Source organism: Leuresthes tenuis, unplaced genomic scaffold (assembly GCF_036924035.1).
Source record: "Leuresthes tenuis unplaced genomic scaffold, fLeuTen1.0.hap1 SCAF_10, whole genome shotgun sequence".
NCBI lineage: Eukaryota > Metazoa > Chordata > Actinopteri > Atheriniformes > Atherinopsidae > Leuresthes > Leuresthes tenuis.
Genome location: NW_027325364.1, coordinates 20,130,884 through 20,149,979, shown reverse-complemented (window position 1 = coordinate 20,149,979; position 19,096 = coordinate 20,130,884). Strand labels below are relative to the sequence as shown.

Here is a 19,096-nt window from a genome sequence, read left to right as displayed (position 1 = left end):
AATCTGAACAGATTGCAGCAGTGTTATGAGATGACTTTTTAGTTTATATGGGTGCCATCTGTGGATCTGTCTGGAGTTAGTCATGGTCACTCTGAGTCAAACCGCAGAGTCAGGGTCAGATTGGTCTCATGGTGACAAAGTGGGTAATGGCACATGAACCACAAATGCACAGAGAAAAACACGTTCTCAAATTGCACACAGTCGTGCCTAATGTTCGCGGTAAAAACAAAAAAGCGCCTAAAAAAACCCCAAATGTCTTTTAACTTGAATGATTTACAATCCCCCCCTACAGCTTCAGCTTGTAGGCTTAACATCAGCTACAAAATGCTTTGATTGGTGGTTGAGGTAGGCTAACTGAATAACAGGGTATAATTAGCTGCTGCTGGTGACTTTATACCATCATTTTGAAGCTGCTTAGTCAATCAAGGTAGTTACCGCTGACAATCTTAGCCTGCAAGGGAAGTGTGTCAGCATGTGCAGCTTTGTTAAGCTAGGTATATATAATGAGATGTCAGTGGCTTTGCGCTGACTTTACTTACAGCGGCAGCTTCTAGTTGATTCAGAATGGTTTTGACACCGTTGTTGGTTAAAAGTTTTAACTGGCTTAAACAACTAGCAGCTGCGAGGCAGTTGGAGCAGCTGATCCAGTCGAACATCAACTCTGCTAAACTTGCTGGCAACCTTGAGATTACGCATGAAATAGATGTGTAATGATTACCGAGGGGAAACACCTCTCTGAAACTCTTATGATAGGAATACGGACAAGAAAATATTTTTGTTTATTATAAATTTGAATAATTTAATGAAGGTTTTCACAAAAAGGCATTTAATTTTTGTATAAATAAGGCCTTTTTTAATTTTTTTATTAATATCATATTGATCACTTCACTGATCACTTATGGATCCACAAGATAGTTGGTCATTAACTAATCTATAGTGTTTAAGTATTCATCTCAGTGTAATAAATAAATCTATTGAACATTTTAAACAGCATATTGGCCGACAGAGCAAACTACGATGATTTAAATAATCCTGAATCTACTTAAGATCAATTAAAAGAAAACATGTTAAAGAACTAAATGAGCAAGTCAGTATGTTATGTACGGATGCAAACTGCCCTTTTCTCGATGACTGCACCAGTGCAACCTCTCTTTTGTGTTACTGATCATGATGACCTCACTTTGAACAATCGCCTCTTCTGATGAACCCGTCTAGCATCACTTTGCAAACACAACAGCCTCTTCAAATAACAACAGAGTATAAATTTCAATTAACTGACCAGATCATGAACTTATTATATCTCTTCACTAAAACTGCAGTGAATGCCAGTTTTGATGAACAAAGTGTTAATATCATATCACTGATATCTACTGTAAGTGTAACTTACCTGAGAGAAAGGCGACCTTCTCCTTGAGGATGGGGAGCACATCAATGGCCTTCATATCCTCATTGCGATGAAACCCTGAAACACAAGGAAAAATTGCGATAAGTTGACACCTGTGACTTTGTTATTGATGATCAGTCAACATATATTTGACATAGAATTTATTTGAAAAGTGACCTTTTAAGTACAGAATGGATTTCTGAAAGAAAACAGAGACTATGGAGTTGATCTGTTTTTCTTACTAAATTATTCAAACTATACCAAGAGCGCTCATCCCTCGCTGAGGACGGTGTTGTATTTTACCATATTAATGAAAATGTTCCTTATCTGCACCAAAATGTAATGAGTTTCACTTTTGCCAATGCACCAGCTATACTCACATTAAATTAAACTGGGCTTGGCGTCATCTTGCAAATATGTAACAAAAAGACAAACAGCAATGATCACATTCTTTTGCTTCAGTTCTTACCTTAATGGAGCAAAAAATACAGCAACATGATATCTGCATTATATATCAGCCACTAACCTGCATCATATAAATCTGCAACTGGCAGAAGGTGGTGAATTAATTAGTGTGTTGAGATCTGTGGACCAAAGTGCAGGGCACACAGGCGACTTTATGGATTGTTTATAGCTGAACATCATGATTAACCATGGCTGGGCAAGCAACAAGTATGGTGTGTGTTACTGCTCGAATGTAGCAATTACACTGTCTGCAGATCAATTGAATTTCTAACAAAGCCTCTGTTTTATTGGTCTGTCTTTCATAGGTTCCAAAAAAGGTCCAGCAATAGAATTTTTTTTTTATTATTTTTGAAGGAACAGCCCTAAATGTTTAGTCCTAGCCTGGTTTACAAGGAATTTTCCACTCTCATCTTGCTTGGTCTGTTGGTATGTTCTTCAAATGTCAGCCCTGTTGCCTCGCCTCCTCAACAGATGGCACACCGGTTAATACCAGGGAGAACGATGCAGCAGCTACACACAGACACACCATCTTGTCTTATTGGGTGCGTCGGAGTCAGTCACGAATGCAACCTGTTCAGGTATTTTCTTTATTCCTCTAACTATTGTGTATCATTTAGCAACTGATAACCGGATGCATTAATCTGGACAATGTCGACATGAAGGGCCGGATGGCACAATAATGCACAGGTGACAGCTGTCATGCTGACAAAAATTTCCATCAACCATGATGCTATCGACAGGTTTGACCAATGAATGCAAAAGCACTGCAGAAGTATTAACAAGCTTTGGCATTTTTCAGATTTAGCTGATTTACAACTTGTAACAAGTTTTGAGATTTGAATTAATGGAACTATAGAAAGAAAAATTTCAAACTGGTAAACTCGATTTTAAGGGGGAAAAAAAGTTAAATTTAAAAACTAATGCATTTTCCCCCTCTGCTTTGAACCCTTCAATTATGATCTATTGCTGCCAAATACCTTCAGAGGTCTTGATATAATTATGTCCACCAGTGCACTGGAACATATACATCAGGTGCAAGCTGTCAAGGCCCTCTGACTTTCATTCTCAAGAATCTTCAGTTCTATTATCATCTTGCAAATTCCTGAATTTAATTAAACCAAATGTTTCTCCAAAAACAAACCCCTCCAATTCCTGCACTCAGACTGTGCTGAATTTTTCCAACTCCACTTTACTCGGAAGACGACATAAAGTGATTGGTCGGCCGTCTGTAGTATGACTGAGGGCAAAATTATATATGCTCAGTAAGAGCTCAATTCGAAATGACAGCTAAACTGACCCATCACATATTTTCCCTAAATGGGTGAGCTGTGTATGACAAAAAATATGGCAAGTTTTCCCTGATGTGGGACCATGAATCACAAGCATCCCAAAGGCTTTTCAGCGTACGTTTTAAATGGAGGGTGACTAGCCAGCCAGCACTTTGAGTATGATATCAGTAGAAAGTGAGCAGGACATCATGGCTAATTCATTAGCATGCAGTTCTCAAAATCAACTTTTAATGCAAAGTCAAAAGAAGCCCCACACTTAGCTGAACTTGGCACAAAACAAATCAAGGCTTTTGTGAAGTATGTCAATTGCACCATATCATAAACATTGGTAATCCCATGGAGCACCATTAAATCCATCAACACAAAATGGAAAGAATATTGCACCACAACAAACCTGCCAAGAAATGGCAAACCACCAAAGCTCACAGACGAGCCATGAGAGCATTTACTAGAGAGGGAACAAAGAAGACAAACGTAAGCTCAAAGGAGCTGCAAAGCGCCACAGCAGAGACTGAATCATCTTTCCACAGGGCCACTTTAAGCTGTACACTCCAAAAAGGTGGTCTTTATGAAAAAGTGACCTGAAATACCCATTGTGTAAAGAAAACAACAAGAAAGCGGAGTTGGATTTTACCAAAAGATGTCTGAGCATCTACCCAAGGCATAAGGAAAAGATGATCCACTCAGAGGAGACTAAAGCCTCTTTCATACATTGCTTCTCATTGGTGCAAAAAAACACAGCTTTGTCAACCCGCTGTTGTTCCTCCTTGAAATTCTCACATGCCAAATATAGAAGGATCAGCCCTGCATCGCTGTGTTGTTTCACACATCAAGCCGGTGTCGTGGAATAAGCCGAGTGAAGACAGCACCATTGGGGAGAGTTAGCAGTTCAGCAGTGCTGAGATGAATTGTGTAAGCACACACGAGGCGGGATCATTCCGCCTCTGTTACCACCTCCCTTGCCTGCTCAGAGGCGTATCAGCGTCAGATCGACTTTGACCCTCCCATTCCGCCTCTGTACTTTCACATACGGCACGATGTGCAATGCATGTGAATCCAGCCCGGATATATGTATATGTAAAAGAGGCTAAAGGCCTCCAGAAAATTCAGACTGGGAAAGAGTTTCGTCTTTTAGCATGGCAATGCCACTAAGCATAGTGCTAAACTTACACAGGGAAAGAAACCCTTTAGAGGAAAGAGTTAACAATTTCTCAGTTGGACAGTGCTGCTTCGACAATTCATTTTGACAGTGGATCATACTGAAAATGGAAATAAAGGTAATCAGATGGTAGTTAGATAACTGAGAAGTGTGAATTAAGCACACACACATACACACACAAACGAAGAGCCAACAGTGAGAATCATTCATAATCTTCAAATTACTTTCCTCTTAAAGCATATCTTTTTGGTTCACATCTTGATACTTGTGGTGAGTTAGATCACAAAACTAAGACTGCCTCTTCAAGCTTGGGAATGAGTTATAACCTGAGGACAGACTACAGAAAAAAAAAAAAAAGAGTTGATGGATGAAAAGACATAAAAAATGAATGGCTCAGAGAGGCACAGGCTGAAAATGATACAAGTGGGGGAGCATCATGAAGTATGTGATGACAGAATGCACATCAGTACACTGCGAATATGATAGTGTGGACAGGGGAGACTTCAGAAGACGATGGCTAAATAATTCCTCCTGGTTTTAATGGCTCCTCCAATATTGATTTGAGCCACAGTCTGAGAGACTTAAGAGCAACAGACAGGCTTGAGTGACAGCACATTAGCTCACTGTGGCAAGAGCTAGACTGGCCTGCATGAATGATGTCACAACCAGCTGGGGAACAAGGGGGCTGATATAGCAATAGTGGTTTCATCCTGTTTCCATGCAAGAACTGAATAGCAGCGGGCTTACTTTGCCATTCACATGCACACAGAGCTTTTATCATCCTCCTGTCTGTGTCTGTATAACCTGCTGCACCTGTTTCTCATCCAATCACCTTCTCTGTAGCTAAAACAGACAAACCAACATGGTAAAAAGATGACAAATGATTGGAAATGTGTATGTGTGTGCGCGCGCGAGTGTGTATCAAACATCAGCACGACAGGGCACAGGCAGAACAAAAAAAAACCTCACACACTTTGTGTGTTAGCACATGTACGTGTGTGTTTCCTGTGAAGTGTGCCCAGACACATTCCTCACAGTGGCGGTTTATGTAAGATACCGGCTCTGGCACACAGCCAGCCCTGACCTATATTAAAGTGCTGCAGCCCAGCTCAAACTGTTGCTCTGCACCTCTTTTGAAACCAAATCAGACCAGATCTGGCAGAAAGCTGGACATACATGCACCACAGGTTTATGCTTCATGCTACAAAAATATGAGGCGGTCAAAAGAGTTTTCGATCTGCAGCACAGATTGTGAAAATTAACTTGAAGGATTCTATTTAAGTGTTGCAGCTGGTTAAAAGTATGTTGATTCCAAAGTATGACCGCCCATTACTTGAAATGTCAACACAGTAAAATAGACACAATGCCACAATTACACATACAGCCACGGAGCATTTCCTAATTTTAGTCGTGTTTATATACAGCAATAAAACTCAGAATATGCCACAGGAAAAAACAAAGTATTACCCTACACATGGTGATTCATGAAATCCCATCATCGCCTCTGACTTCACACACTTACAGACACATCTTCACTACACACAGGCCTTCATTTTACAAGTCTGCTGAGCATAAAATAAAGCTTTTTAATCGCAGACTGCTTCTTCATAACACACTCATGATTAAGGCAATCCATTCACCTGTCAGTGTGCACTTGGTGCCCTCTCAAATGAGGTGAAATGCATGATTTTCATCCAGGAAATTTTTTCTTTCTTTCTAAAGTTTTTCTTCTTTTACAGTGACATTTAGAACTTTCTTTCTTTTTATTTTTTTTAACAGATTTTCACAATTAAAAGCAGGAAATGAAGACAAAGGGCAAAGCTCACAGAGACACCTCTGCCCCTAAATCTACACAGTATCAAGGAATACAAGATAATGACTACAGGACAAAGAAACAACTGCACGTGTGTCAGGTCAAGCCAAGTTTATTTGTATAGCACATTTCTTGTACAAAACAATTCAAAATGCTTTACAAATAAAAAAAGCATTACAGCAGGGAATGGAAGAAGCATTAAAATAATATAAAGAGAAACAAATAAAATAATTCAAATGAATTAAAATGATAAAAAACAAGCAACAGTCTGCATAGGCACATGAGAAAAGAAATGTTTTTAACTTGGATTTAAAAATGTCTACATTTGGTGAAAGTTTAATCTCCACTGACAATTTGTTCCACTTGTTTGCAGCATAAAAGCTAAATGCTGCTTCTCAGTGTTTAGTCTGGACTCTGGACTGGACCAGCTGACCTGAATCCTTGGATCTAAGAGCTCTGCTGGGTTTATATTCTCTGAACATATCACAAATGTATTTTGGGCCTAAACCGCTCTGGGATTTGTAAACCATCAGTAGGCTTTTAAAATCTATTCTGTGACTGACTGGACGCCAGTGTAAAGATTTTAAAACTGTTGTGATGTGTTCAGATCTCTTAATCCTGGTTAAAACTCTAGCAGCAGCGTTCTGGATGAGCTGCAGATGTTTAATGCTCTTTTTGGGAAGTCCATTTAAAAGACCATAACAGTAATCGAGTCTACTGGAGATGAATGCATGGATGAGTTTCTCCTGGTCTTTTTGGGAGAGAAAATCTTTAATTCTGTTGATGTTTCTGAGTTGGTCAAAAGCTGCCTTGGTGACAGCTTTGATGTGGCTGCTGAAGGTCAGATCTGAGTCTATCAACAATCCAAGGTTACCAACTTGGTCAGTGATTGTAAGGGCCTGAGTTTCAAGGTATTTACCAATGCTGACCTTCTTCTCTTTGCTACCAAACAGAATTATCAGTTTTGTCTTCATTTAATTGTAGAAGATTCTCACATCCAGGTGTTTATTTCCTCCACAGACTGACACAGTACATCTGCTAGGCTGCAGTCGTCTGGTGACAGAGACACATAAAGTTGTGTATCGTCTGCATAACTGTGATAATTGATGTTAAAGTTCTGACCCAAAGGGAGCATATACAAGTTAAACAGAAGAGTTCCAAGAACTGACCCCTGGGGGACTCCACAAGTCGTGGCCACAAGTCATGGCCTGGATCCAACAGAACTAAGACTGATACATAACTAGAATCAGTATTCAACCTGATGTCGTTTAACACTTTGACCAGAGCTGTTTCAGTGCTGTGATAATGTTGGAAGCCTGATTGAAAGTTATCAAGATTTCCACTTTCATTCAGAAAGTCGTTGAGCTGGTTAAATATAACTTTCTAAATAATCTTGGATATAAAAGAGTGGTTAGAGACAAATCTGTAGTTGTTCATCATAGAGGCAACTAGAGTCCTCTTCTTTAGGAGTGGTTTAATGGCAGCTGTCTTTAGTGACTTGGGAAAAATGCCTGATGCGAGTGAGCTGTTAACTATTTGAAGGAGATCACTTTCTAACTGAGGTAAAAACTGTTTTTAAAAAGTCTGATGGTATTATGTCCAGAGTGCAAGTTGTTGATTTCATATGGCAAACGGTTTCCTCTAGAATTTTTAAATCAACAATATTAAATTGTGACATAACATCAGGGTTATTTCTAGGTTTTAGACACAGATTAGTTTTCTTGTTTGTCTATGTGGCGTGAATGTTTTATCTGATTGTTTGGATTTTACAAGTACTTACCTTTTAGTACTTGCCAATACTGGGTATCGATATGAGCACTAATCAAGGCCATTACAGTTCTTACAATTAAACACATTTTATTTTCTTTAGGCATATTCAACCCAAATACAAGTGCATATGCATTTTAGTAATATAAAACTACTCTAAGTGCAACATATTGTTTTAACATTTTAACTTTCACAAACACATTGCAGGAAAATTAAGCTCCTGTCACACTGGTAACGGTTCCGTAGTATCGAAACACTTTAATGAATACTGAGAATGAGTAAACGCACATGGTATCGGTACCAATACTGGTGCATCCCTCGCAAATTCGTTGCATTTCTCAGTGGAGAGGAGGTCTGGGTTTGACTGTTTAGGAGGATTTGTGAGTTTTTCAATCATAGCAAACAGTTTGAGAATTGTTGACATTCTTATCAATCATTTCAGATAAATGCAGCTCTCTGGCTTTGCACAGCTCATCATTATAACTATGCAGGCTTTGTTTGTACAGCTCATTGTGAATTTGAAGCTTTGTTTTCCTCCTTTCAGCTTTCCTGCATTCTCTTATTGAACAGAGATCTAATATTAAGTAAAGCTAGCTTTGTGGAGTTTACACTGGTCTCTGTTGTATTCTGAGTTGTATGTGGTACCTTTAACAGATTAGATAGATTCACTCAGCAAGTTGACTGGTTTTGATTCCCTCTTTTACTAACTAATACAGGAATCCTACTGGGTGCCAGCTTGTTCTCAGAATAGCTGTCAGTAGTAGCACTACTACACCAGGGTCCCTGAACGCATCATGGCATGTTATCTTTGTGGCATGTTATCTTTGTTTTGAACTCTGCTGCTGCTCCTTGAACATCCTGCACCCCCTCTAGGAGTAAGTTGCACAGTCAGGGGTTGTTCAGCCTCTTCCGGCTCTGGAGTAGCCGGATCTACTTATCGTGAGCAGCTTTGGGCTTGTTTTCAAGAGCATCATGATTTCTTTTGGGCTTGTTTGGACTAGGTTGCTTGTTTCTATCACAAGACTGGGTGACATCAGCTCTGGCGGAGTTCATAGGCTAATGTAAAAAGAAAACATGCACCTTTGGGGCAAGGTTAATGTTTTCAGTGGTCTAAACTTTGAATGGGTGCAAACACTGCAATTGCTGAAGCGAGACATAAAAAGTTAGTCATTAATCAGACTATCCTCTGTAACATGCAGTTGGTAATATGAATAGACCTTCTGCAACTAACACCAACTAACACCAACACCACAACCATTATATTGTCTAATATTGTTTTCCATGTAAATGTAGCCACTGTGAGAATTCCTTCATGGAGTCAGAGCAGTGGATACCGTGCATTTACACTCCTGTTGCTCTACATGATTAGGAAGGACACAGAGGCTGAGCAAGACGTGGCACAGTTTCCCTCCACTTAGACCTTCTTGTCTTTATAACACCACAAGGACTGTGGCCTAAATCTGCCAACTGACATAGCTGTGCAGCAGAGGCATGCCAATTCATTTCCGTTTTCCCTCCTGACTCCAGGACTGACGTTATAATGTACCAGTTTTTAACTTTACCGAGAGAAGAAATCCTACTTTTTTCCCATCATTTATGGTTGCAGACTTGTCTCCAGGTACAATTTAAGTGTAGTTAACATCAAACTCATAATCCAGTCGGAGCTACAACTGTATATCTGAATTGTCTGTCAACAGAGCTGGAACACATGGCCTCAGTTCACAGGCCCAATCCCTTTGATTCCAATCCTTTAGACCACAGGCTAGACAGTGCATACTGCATATGTGCATCCTGGCATGTCTCACGATGCCAATCCTCTAGCTTGTAACCTCGTAACCTCAAACTCAGACCAATTACAAGCTGGCTGTGTGTGTAGTGGAGCAGATCAGGCCCGCTAAATAACACTGTAGAAATACTACAGTACAATTCCCCTGGCTGATGTCCCAATCATCTCAGAACAAACATAATAACACACATTCCAGCTGCTTATAAAGGATAACTGTGGTGAAATACAGAGATTAGGAGCTTTAGTCTATACAAAATGGATTTTATATCATAATATTAATGTGAGCACGCACAGCCCTTGACCATTCAGCAGTATTCAATAGTTTAAATGCAGCAAAAGCTTTTTCATCAGGTTTTTTTTCCCTTCAAACACAGATGCATAATTGTAAAACTTAAAAGTGTCTCTGACTGCAATAGATTTTAAGTTGTTCTTTCGTGCTTCACCACTGGGTCAGAGCTGAGAATGTGTGAAAGGGGAGAGCTGGGCTGCATTTGTCACTCTGCTCAGCATGGTTTGGCCAAGTTTGTCTGTACTTGGATGGTCTGAGAATATGGGGAGCTTTTAGGGAACAGTGCTGAAACAGAGGAAATGCCAGAGCGGATACATTCACGAGGCCACTATACTCTATATATGTAGAGCTGCTTGTAGGACGGTCCACTAGCTTTCAGATCCCCCCCTGCCACTATTGTTTTTCACTGCTGTCTGTGTGAGTCAAGCTTTGCAGTTATGTAGGTAGCACAAATAACCAGGCTCTTGTTGTATATTCAACACTGACATGTATACATTAACATTGGTCTTTGGTGTATATATATATATATATATATATATATATATATATATATATATATATATATATACATATGTATATATGTGTGTGTGTGTGTGTGTGTGTGTAAGCATACGCTTGTGTTCAGAAAAGTGCTTCTCTGGGTTGCATTGTGACTAACACTCTTTGCAAAGCTCTCAGGATTGTTCTCCACCAGACAGACGGATATCCAACCTTAAAAGGTTTGTGGTTACATTTTAAGAGAAGCCCAGCACAAAGCAGTGCACAAGCCACAGTACATCCTTGAGTGAATTCACCTCAGCGCAACATAAAGTCGTTACCGCAATCTGAGAGAAGAACATCAGTGTCTTCTGGGAAACTCGCAGCCCTGAATGTCCACTAGATGATTTTGATAGGCAGTGAAGTACTCGCCTTGTTTTAATTCCTATATCTTTATAAAGAGACTCACATGGAGTATACCATGTGCAATATGTACCTACTTTCTTCGTGTGTACTACTTGGTAGTGTTGTCTTAAACCAAACAGGGAAAGCTCAGTGGAAATGCCTGTCACAACATCTGCTGCTCTAGCTTTGTGAGTAATTCCAACTTTTCAAGTCGATGACCACAAATCTAACACGACAGCAAATACACCATTTAACACACAATAACACCAAACAAACCCCACAACACATTTATCATCAATGTCTGACAAAAATCTGAACTTTTTGCTACCTACAACCATGATGCTGCATTCACTGGTATGTGAGAGATTAGTATTTGCAATAATCAACTCAGGAAGAAGTAAATCGATTTGCTTGTCATTAAGGCTTCTCGAACCTGACCCTTGCATTTTTCGTTATTTGCTATTGTGTCTTCTGCATCTTTATTCTTTCTTTAATAAACACTGGACAAAGTCACACAGAATAAGTCATTAGCACTGGAATATGTGATGTAAAATTGCTTGGTGGCGCCTCCCCTGCTGTTACGCAGCCAATATGGCGACTATTGAGGGTGAAAAGTGCGGTGCGTTACAAGGTCATCTCTTTGTGATGAGCACCATCCAAGTAATGCACAAACCAAACATGTGTGATGCTGGGAAGAAATCTGAAAGGACCTTTATGTGTGTAAGTGATAGCATTTAGCTACAGTCTGTTGTGGCTCATCACTCCATGATTTGCAAAGGTGTTTGTATTTTCAATTTGCACAGGTTTTACAATGTTCAAGGTTTTCCCAACTTCTAGCAATTTGACACAACCAGAAGGTGGATGTGTGACTTTCTTTTTTCAGTGGTAATGTGTTGTTTCCAGGCAACTTGAGCCGTGACAATAGAATGTCCCGTTCCTCCTTTTTATACCCTTTCAAGCCCTCGTGAAGTCACAACCCAAGCACTGCAGCTGTGACATCAGTTAGGCTGAGAGGGAGATTGGGACTGAGCCCAGAGCACTGCATTTAGCTGTCACCGTGAACACATTTATACACTCAGAATAGCAAGTGTAACTGAGGCGCCAACGTTGTCCACGGCCAGCGTTCACAGCAAGATACTGCCTAACATTCTGCTTGCAGCATTTTCTCTAAGTTTGCATTTAGTCTTTATTGTTTCAGAGCCAACTCTGTTTAAAATAAAAAGAGGTTGAGGGAAAAAAAACTGTACAGCTGACTTAGATGATTAAAAATTGATTCTGAGCACAGTCCACGTTCATGATTTTTCTTCCACATGAAGATGAACATTTGTGCTCTACTTTTGTTCGTCCTCTCTTTGTTTCTGAGGATATCAAGCTGCCACTTCTCCACATGCTGTGGGCACTACGACTGTTTAGGCTCCTGTCTATGATAGGCTGTTATGAACAGGGCGGCATCGCTTTGACAACCCAGACAAGAGCAACAACAAGTGTGTTTTGCACCAGTGCAACAGGGTGAAAAGATGACCGAGAGCTCTCTTTTTCTCCATCTATCCAACTATAGGTCCCTTTCGTTTATGTATTTTCCTCTTTTTTTTATTTTTCTTTACACTCTTTCACCGACACGCAACAGTCTTTCTCTTTGTTTCTCACACACAAAGCAACTCCTCTGCCCCGTTCTGCTCCGGCTCTGTGACCTTCATCTGGGGGTTGGCAGGGGGCCTGGGGACTGTGGTGAGCTCAACTTTCATCCCATTTCTCATATTGTTGTTGTTACAGTGTGGCTTACAGCAAAAATAACACTTTGCTCCCACCGCAACCCCCTCGACCTGAACTTAACCCCTCTGCACAGCAAAAAAAAAGTTATGAATAAGTCATGACAAATGAGAAAGGGTGGAAACGAAAACCAACATCACAGTCAAGCTCTCACACTGTGCTAAAATGTTCAATGGCTCATCTGTAGGAAGGCGCCTTCCGATAAAACAATGTTGTGTTTGAGTCATCTGTCCATTTTTCAAGTTGTTTATATAGTCCAAATAAGAAGGAAGTTGCCTAAAAGAGGAATTTGAAAAGCCAAAACTGATCATCTGTTTATCAACTAGTCACTTTATCAAATAGTCACTTCAGCACCAGCCATGATCACTGGGGCGTGAACAGAAACACTGTTATACTCAAGAATAATGACCCAAATGCAACCCTTGACCACACTGTGATATGTTTTAATATTTCATTATAGCAGACATTTACGGTGAATGAGTAAAATAAGCACATCTCCCTCTTCACCTAAATATATCCTGCAAATTAACAGCTCTTCAAACGAGCAGCTTATCAGTCAGACGAGAGCAGAACAGCTCTGGAAAGGCCATCCAACCCATACAGTACAACAGAGTGTATGAATGTGCATGTGAAGGTTGCTTCACTGAGCTGTGTGTGTAACCATAGAAGGACGCAGTCGAAGTTTCAACAGTGTATAACGAACCACTGTGGTCACATCTGTGCTCTCACAATAGAACAGTGCAACACAACACATCCAAAAAAAAAACTGGCTTCAGCCAAGAAACGAACACCTGATAAAATACAGACTTTAGTTATTTCACATGTAGTAAGGTTAGAGTTAAAATCTAACTTGGAATATTACAGGTACTTTATGTGTTCTTATTATGATGCTATGTCTACTGAAATGACTTGGCTATTCAATATTCCTTTCACACCTTAGTCGGCCTGAATAGCAACCTCTGAGCTTTGAGTGCAATTTACAAATCTCTTAATTTCCCTTCTTTTTTTTTTTGCTTCTCATCTCATCTCATCTCCACTCTGCCCTCCCTCGGCCAACTCTATTGACTACAGACGTTCTTTGAGCTCCTCTAGGCCTCACTACTGGTAACCCACTGTATCATTTGCCAGCACTTTTTTGGCAAATCGCAATGTTGTTCTGAAATGTCCTCCTTCAGAAGCCAAAAAACTTTTAAAGCAAAGCTGAATGTGGCCCCGAGATCCAAAGAAGAAATATCACATTTTCATCAACTTGATTCTACCCTATGCCTTTTCATTCTTTTTATTATTTAACTTGTGTTGAAGATGTCATTTGTCATCTTATTTAAACTTGATCAGAATTTAACTTGGACTTTGTCTAGCTTTAGATAGTTTTTTTTTAATTGCTCTCTCAGTACCCTTCTCTTGCTTTGTCAGTCAAATCTCTTTGTAAACTGCTTCATAAAAAGTGTTATACTACTAAAACAACCAGATTCATTTTTGCTATTCCAGCTCCTTGTGTTATCTTAAAGCTTTTATACAGTGGGAGTGCCAAAATACATTCTCTTGGTGGTGGGATTAAAAAAAAAAAAGACGTAATTGCTGTGCCAATATGTGAATGTGAGTCATAAGGTCTCCCTTCACAAAAATCCACTTTTTCACCTTGCTAACATGTTCATATGAGACATTTAAAACAATATCAGCCATCAATATTATGGATGAAGAATTATTGAAGGAACCAGCACCAACCAGTCCTGACTATATGCTGGGTGGGTCTGTAGCACGTTAGGAGAAGCTAACACAAGCAGGTGGAGAAGAGAGTTGGCGTGAATTCATCTGGTAACTAAAATGGCACATGTGACATATTCTGCTTGTGACTGTGACAGCATGAAACCAGATTCGTGTCTTATCAAAAGATGCTAAACTACAGCAGTTTAGTCTATTTGGAGACACTGCATCGTCTCGTTAAAAAAAGCAGAGAGGACACGGCTCTGCAGTCTTTGTTTTTCAGGAGGCCGTTTCACAATTCTGACCCATCAACAGCTTGGTATTACGCTGCTCCCACAAGTAATTTGAGAGACACGAGCAAGCGCGAGCAGGAATGTCTGATAAGGTCATTTCTTTTCATGTGTTTGCTCACATGATGACCGGGCAGTGAGTCGTTTAAAGGAGGCCTGACTTTGCCAGGAAAAGCTTGCTTTTCCAAGCCAGGCAACTGTTCAAAATTAGCATTTTATACCTTTACGGAGGTATCCGCCTCTGGCTTTTTAAAATCACAGATGGCCATGATATCAACTCTGGTGGACAGATTTGCAGTCCAAAAAAAACACAGAGGTGGGACTTATCTTGAACGATAAGTCCCACGCAGAGCCACTCAGCTGTATTGATGTGTTACTGAAAAAGATGCATGTAAATGGTTCATCTTATGTGAAAAACCCATGATTCTGGTGCTCAGTAAGTGAGGGTTAGCATCCCTGATCTTTTTTTAAGAAATGCTGTTTCTTCTTGACAATACTAGTGAGGCAAAGTGAGATTTGCAGAGTCAGAAGAGAAGTTGAGTAAGTGCTGAGATGGGGAGACGTGAATGGAGCTCGTTAGCATACTGATAAATCCCCCGCTCACATGATGAGGAAGAAACTGGAGCATCACAAACCACGCACTATTAAGGCGATGAGACTTTTTCACGGAAATAACTTCAAATAAAACATTCTTTTGGAAAAGAGATGTGTTGTTGAGATATCAGCAGCTGCTGGAGTTGGAGTTTATAATGGCCTTAAAGTTTGATGGGTCACCCAGTGTTTTTGTTTCCCTGGGCAACGCCTGCTAGGACACAATGGCAGCATTGTGCAATGACAGTTGGGCTGTCACATGGTGTAGAAAATAACTTTTCTATCGATCTTTAAATAAAAGTGAGGAAGTCATCTTAGTGTGCTTTAGTGTAGAAAGACAAAATGCTCAGCAAATCAAATAGTTCTAAACATTTCACCAAAAGTAATAACTTTGACTCATGACTTCAAGTTTTGTCTCAAGGCCTGACATATGTATTATAAACTTATAAATGTCAGGAGCTTTATATATTCTCTTCCCGCTGGAAGAGTTGTGATTTACTTCTGCAGCGCCCGCCCTGTAACAGATAGCTCCATTTCCTCTAATCGCCTCACAGCAGAACATCTCCTCAGACACCTGCATTCATTAGCACTGCAGGCACGAAGTTTTGGAATTGAGTTAGATGGGGCATAAAAAAGGACTTAAACTGTTGCTAAAATTCATGATCCTCCGGTGACCTGATCAGAGTTTCATCTTGATTCTACTGACAATGTTTGCCTTCTTGTTTACCTTTCCTAACAGGCACTTCTCGGTCCATCCTGTGCTTACGACAAAGGCCAGCTGTCCTGGTCACTCTGTCCCAGCAGCACCTGGCACTGATTTACTGTCTGGCAGGCTGAAGCTGTGCAGGCTTACAAACTGTTCAAGCATGATACTGCCTTTCATAGTATGCCCTTAACATTCAGTAAACAAAGGCCGTACAGTATCCCTCTACCAGCTTTCAATCTATTTTTAGGCAAGGGTAACTAAAATAGTGATGGGTCAATGCAGCACAACACAAGCTGCGCAGAATGACCCATATACTAAACTGAAAAGAGGGCATCTCAAGCAAAAGGGGGACGGCAAATTATGTAAAAAAGACAACGGTGTTCACACAGGCCTCGTGAGAAATGGAAGCGAAAAAGAATGCCTTGTGGGGCCTTTTCCAAAGATCTAAGCACTTTATAATTTACTCCAACATAAAATAACTTACATAGACTGAGGAGGCAAAGGGCGTGTGAATCAAACCTGCTGCCAACATTGTAAACATGAATTTGTGAGCCACAATCATTTAGACAAACTGCACTGGCACAGAGGAACAACATACTCTGCTTGTGAACAGTGACAGAAACTAATCAAAATTGCGCACCTCATAAAATACTGAAAAAAAAGTTCAAAACCAAGATCTCACCACCAAAAGCCTCAGTGAAAAATGAACCTGACACAAGTCACATGAGTAAGCTGTTAGTTCGCTTCAGGTCTCCTTATAATTGTGTTATCTTTGGATAACTCGGCTGTATGGCAGGCGTGTTTAAACCAAGGCCTTCATTTATTCATTCATCGTTTTTTGGAAACACCTGAACTGGTTCTAAACGGTACATTTTATCAAGGATATGAATACCTTCAGAAGTCTAGCTGAAGTTTATCATTCAATCATCTAATGATTCCCTTCCCCATCTCTTCTCTGACAGGGGACACTGGTATCACTGAGTTATTAGCGACATTGCAAACCTTGTTTTTCCATCATGGACAATCGATAAAACTTAGATCTAAAAGTCAGGGGCCCTGACTGGAAATAGTGGCAGTTCCATCATTTAGCTTGAAATAAGCGAGAATCTATGCCATTGTGCATTGTCTAAAAAGACACGACAAACAACATAATGTACAGTCATGCCAATGAGGAAGTAATACTTACTTCTAATCTTTATTGTTCCATTTTCTCTAACAAGCACACGATGGAACAAAGCAAATAACCTTCACTACAATGTATTGCAATACAAAGTGATGAAAGTAATACTATAAAGCCATTTGTAACTGACCAATCTTCCAGGTGTTGAGGTGACACAAAAAAGGCACAAAACATAACAAAATGCAGATATCACAACCAACAAATAACAGAACCAACAACACATATAAAAAAAAAAAACCTAATCAAAATACTAAATTAATCCTAATGAGACACTTGATCATCAATATTGGATAAAAAATATAAGAAATTGTCAGAAATGTAAAAAAACGTCCTTAAAAGTCCCGCCACCACAGTTAGTAATACAATCACATTTCTGACCTCAAGCGCATTCGTGACCCACTGAGGTGTTCCTGTCTCCTCACTTCTGTTGTTAAAAAAAAGCCAGGATTCTGGATGACAAAATACCCTACCTGACAGTCTGATCAGGGTTTTCCCAGCCTGGGCGTATTGCCAGCTGTGATTATCCAGCACTGCCATTGTGAATCAAAACCAGCAGCGAACCGGTCCAAACATCTACATCCTACACAGACTTACAGCGGTTTTCGTTCTAACAGTTCTGAGCTTGCTAACTGTTGTATCATTGTTGTAAGTCCATAAGACAACTGAACAACAGCCGTGCCATATACTGGTCAACGCCCCACCACCCACTGAGCTGCAGAAGGCCGAAGGCGCTGCCAGGTCCTTTTTGCCTGCCCCAACTGGTTTTTCTTCACAGTAACTCCCCATGTTAGTAACCCCGCCCCAAAACAAGATTTAGTGACAAGTGTTGCTTTGCATTCAACAGTTTCTCAGACCCTCCCTGTGTGACAGGCCATTTACTCACAGGGGGGAAAAAAAAGTTAAGCCTGCCAAACAGTTGTCGGTGGTGGATTTGCGGATGAAATAGGCTTTAATAATGATTGGTTGTAATCTTCTCTCTGACTAATACTCAAATGCTGTTGGTCACAGTGAGCTTTTGCACTGAGCCATCAAAGTCTTACTCCAAATAATGTACTTCTCCACTTTTCAATTGTCTTTACTCATATTTCGACGCACTGACAGTGCAAAATTTTCATCATCTGAAATAGTATTTTTAAAAACTATATAAAAACAGGGGGCTTGGGCCCGAGCTTCATATCAAACAAGCCATTCATTACAGCTAGTATCAGTTCATTCATTTCTAATCATGTGAAAAGCTTTTATATTTTACTTTTTGCATCATACTGAAGTCAATAAACCTCAAAAACATCAGAACAACATCTTCACTTAAATTCCCTGTGACTAAAATATCCGTTTTATGCCACTAAATTGGAGTCAAATACTCCTGTAGATCCACTACACATCTATTCAAAAAGCCAACTGATTAAGAGCTATGATAAAGAGCTCATTCAGTGTTAACATGAAGAGAGAAATGAAGCTTTTTGATTGACTCTCAAAAGGAAAAACTGAGGGGGTTGCAATTTCTAAAAGGAGTTTACGAGACATGCTGCTCAAGAGAAAAAACTAACCAAGTCAAGATTTAGCGAGTATTACTGTTATTGTGTATCAGCATTCAACCAAAACCCGTCATAAAAACATGTAAGGAAAACACGTGTTTACAATCTTTGGTATTTCCACTACAGTAGTTTCTGGTACCACCTACCAGTTCTGTCAGCCGGCGCCGCTGTCAGCCGACCTTTCCTGTCCCTGAGAAATCCCATGAAATGGAAATGGAACAACATGGTCAGAGCAGCCATGTTTAGTGTCACTGATTACAATCCACAGACTCAGAGGAGCTTCCAAAAGTGCTGCTCTCGATGTGGGGGATATAAAAACTTTTAGATCTCCTCAGCTGCTACTTTCTTAGTTAGAGAAAATTTCAGCGATGGTCTTCCATGTATCGCCTCGGTGCATGGAAGCAGACTCTATGAGCTGAAAGGGCTGTACGTGCATGCAAACGAGCCGGGTCATACGAATGTGACTGATCCTGTTGGAATAAATAA

General features: G+C 40.1%; 1 protein-coding gene across 5 annotated transcripts in view; it reads right to left on the bottom strand.

The window, feature by feature from the left end:
• triob (trio Rho guanine nucleotide exchange factor b) overlaps positions 1 to 19,096 on the bottom strand; it is a 99,875-nt gene that overhangs the window by 60,575 nt on the left and 20,204 nt on the right. For all 5 annotated transcript variants that reach the window (XM_072394650.1, XM_072394649.1, XM_072394646.1 and 2 more), the window contains one exon: positions 1,388 to 1,462. In XM_072394650.1, coding sequence (XP_072250751.1) covers positions 1,388 to 1,462 — 75 coding nt within the window. The remainder of the gene's footprint in view (positions 1 to 1,387; positions 1,463 to 19,096) is intronic.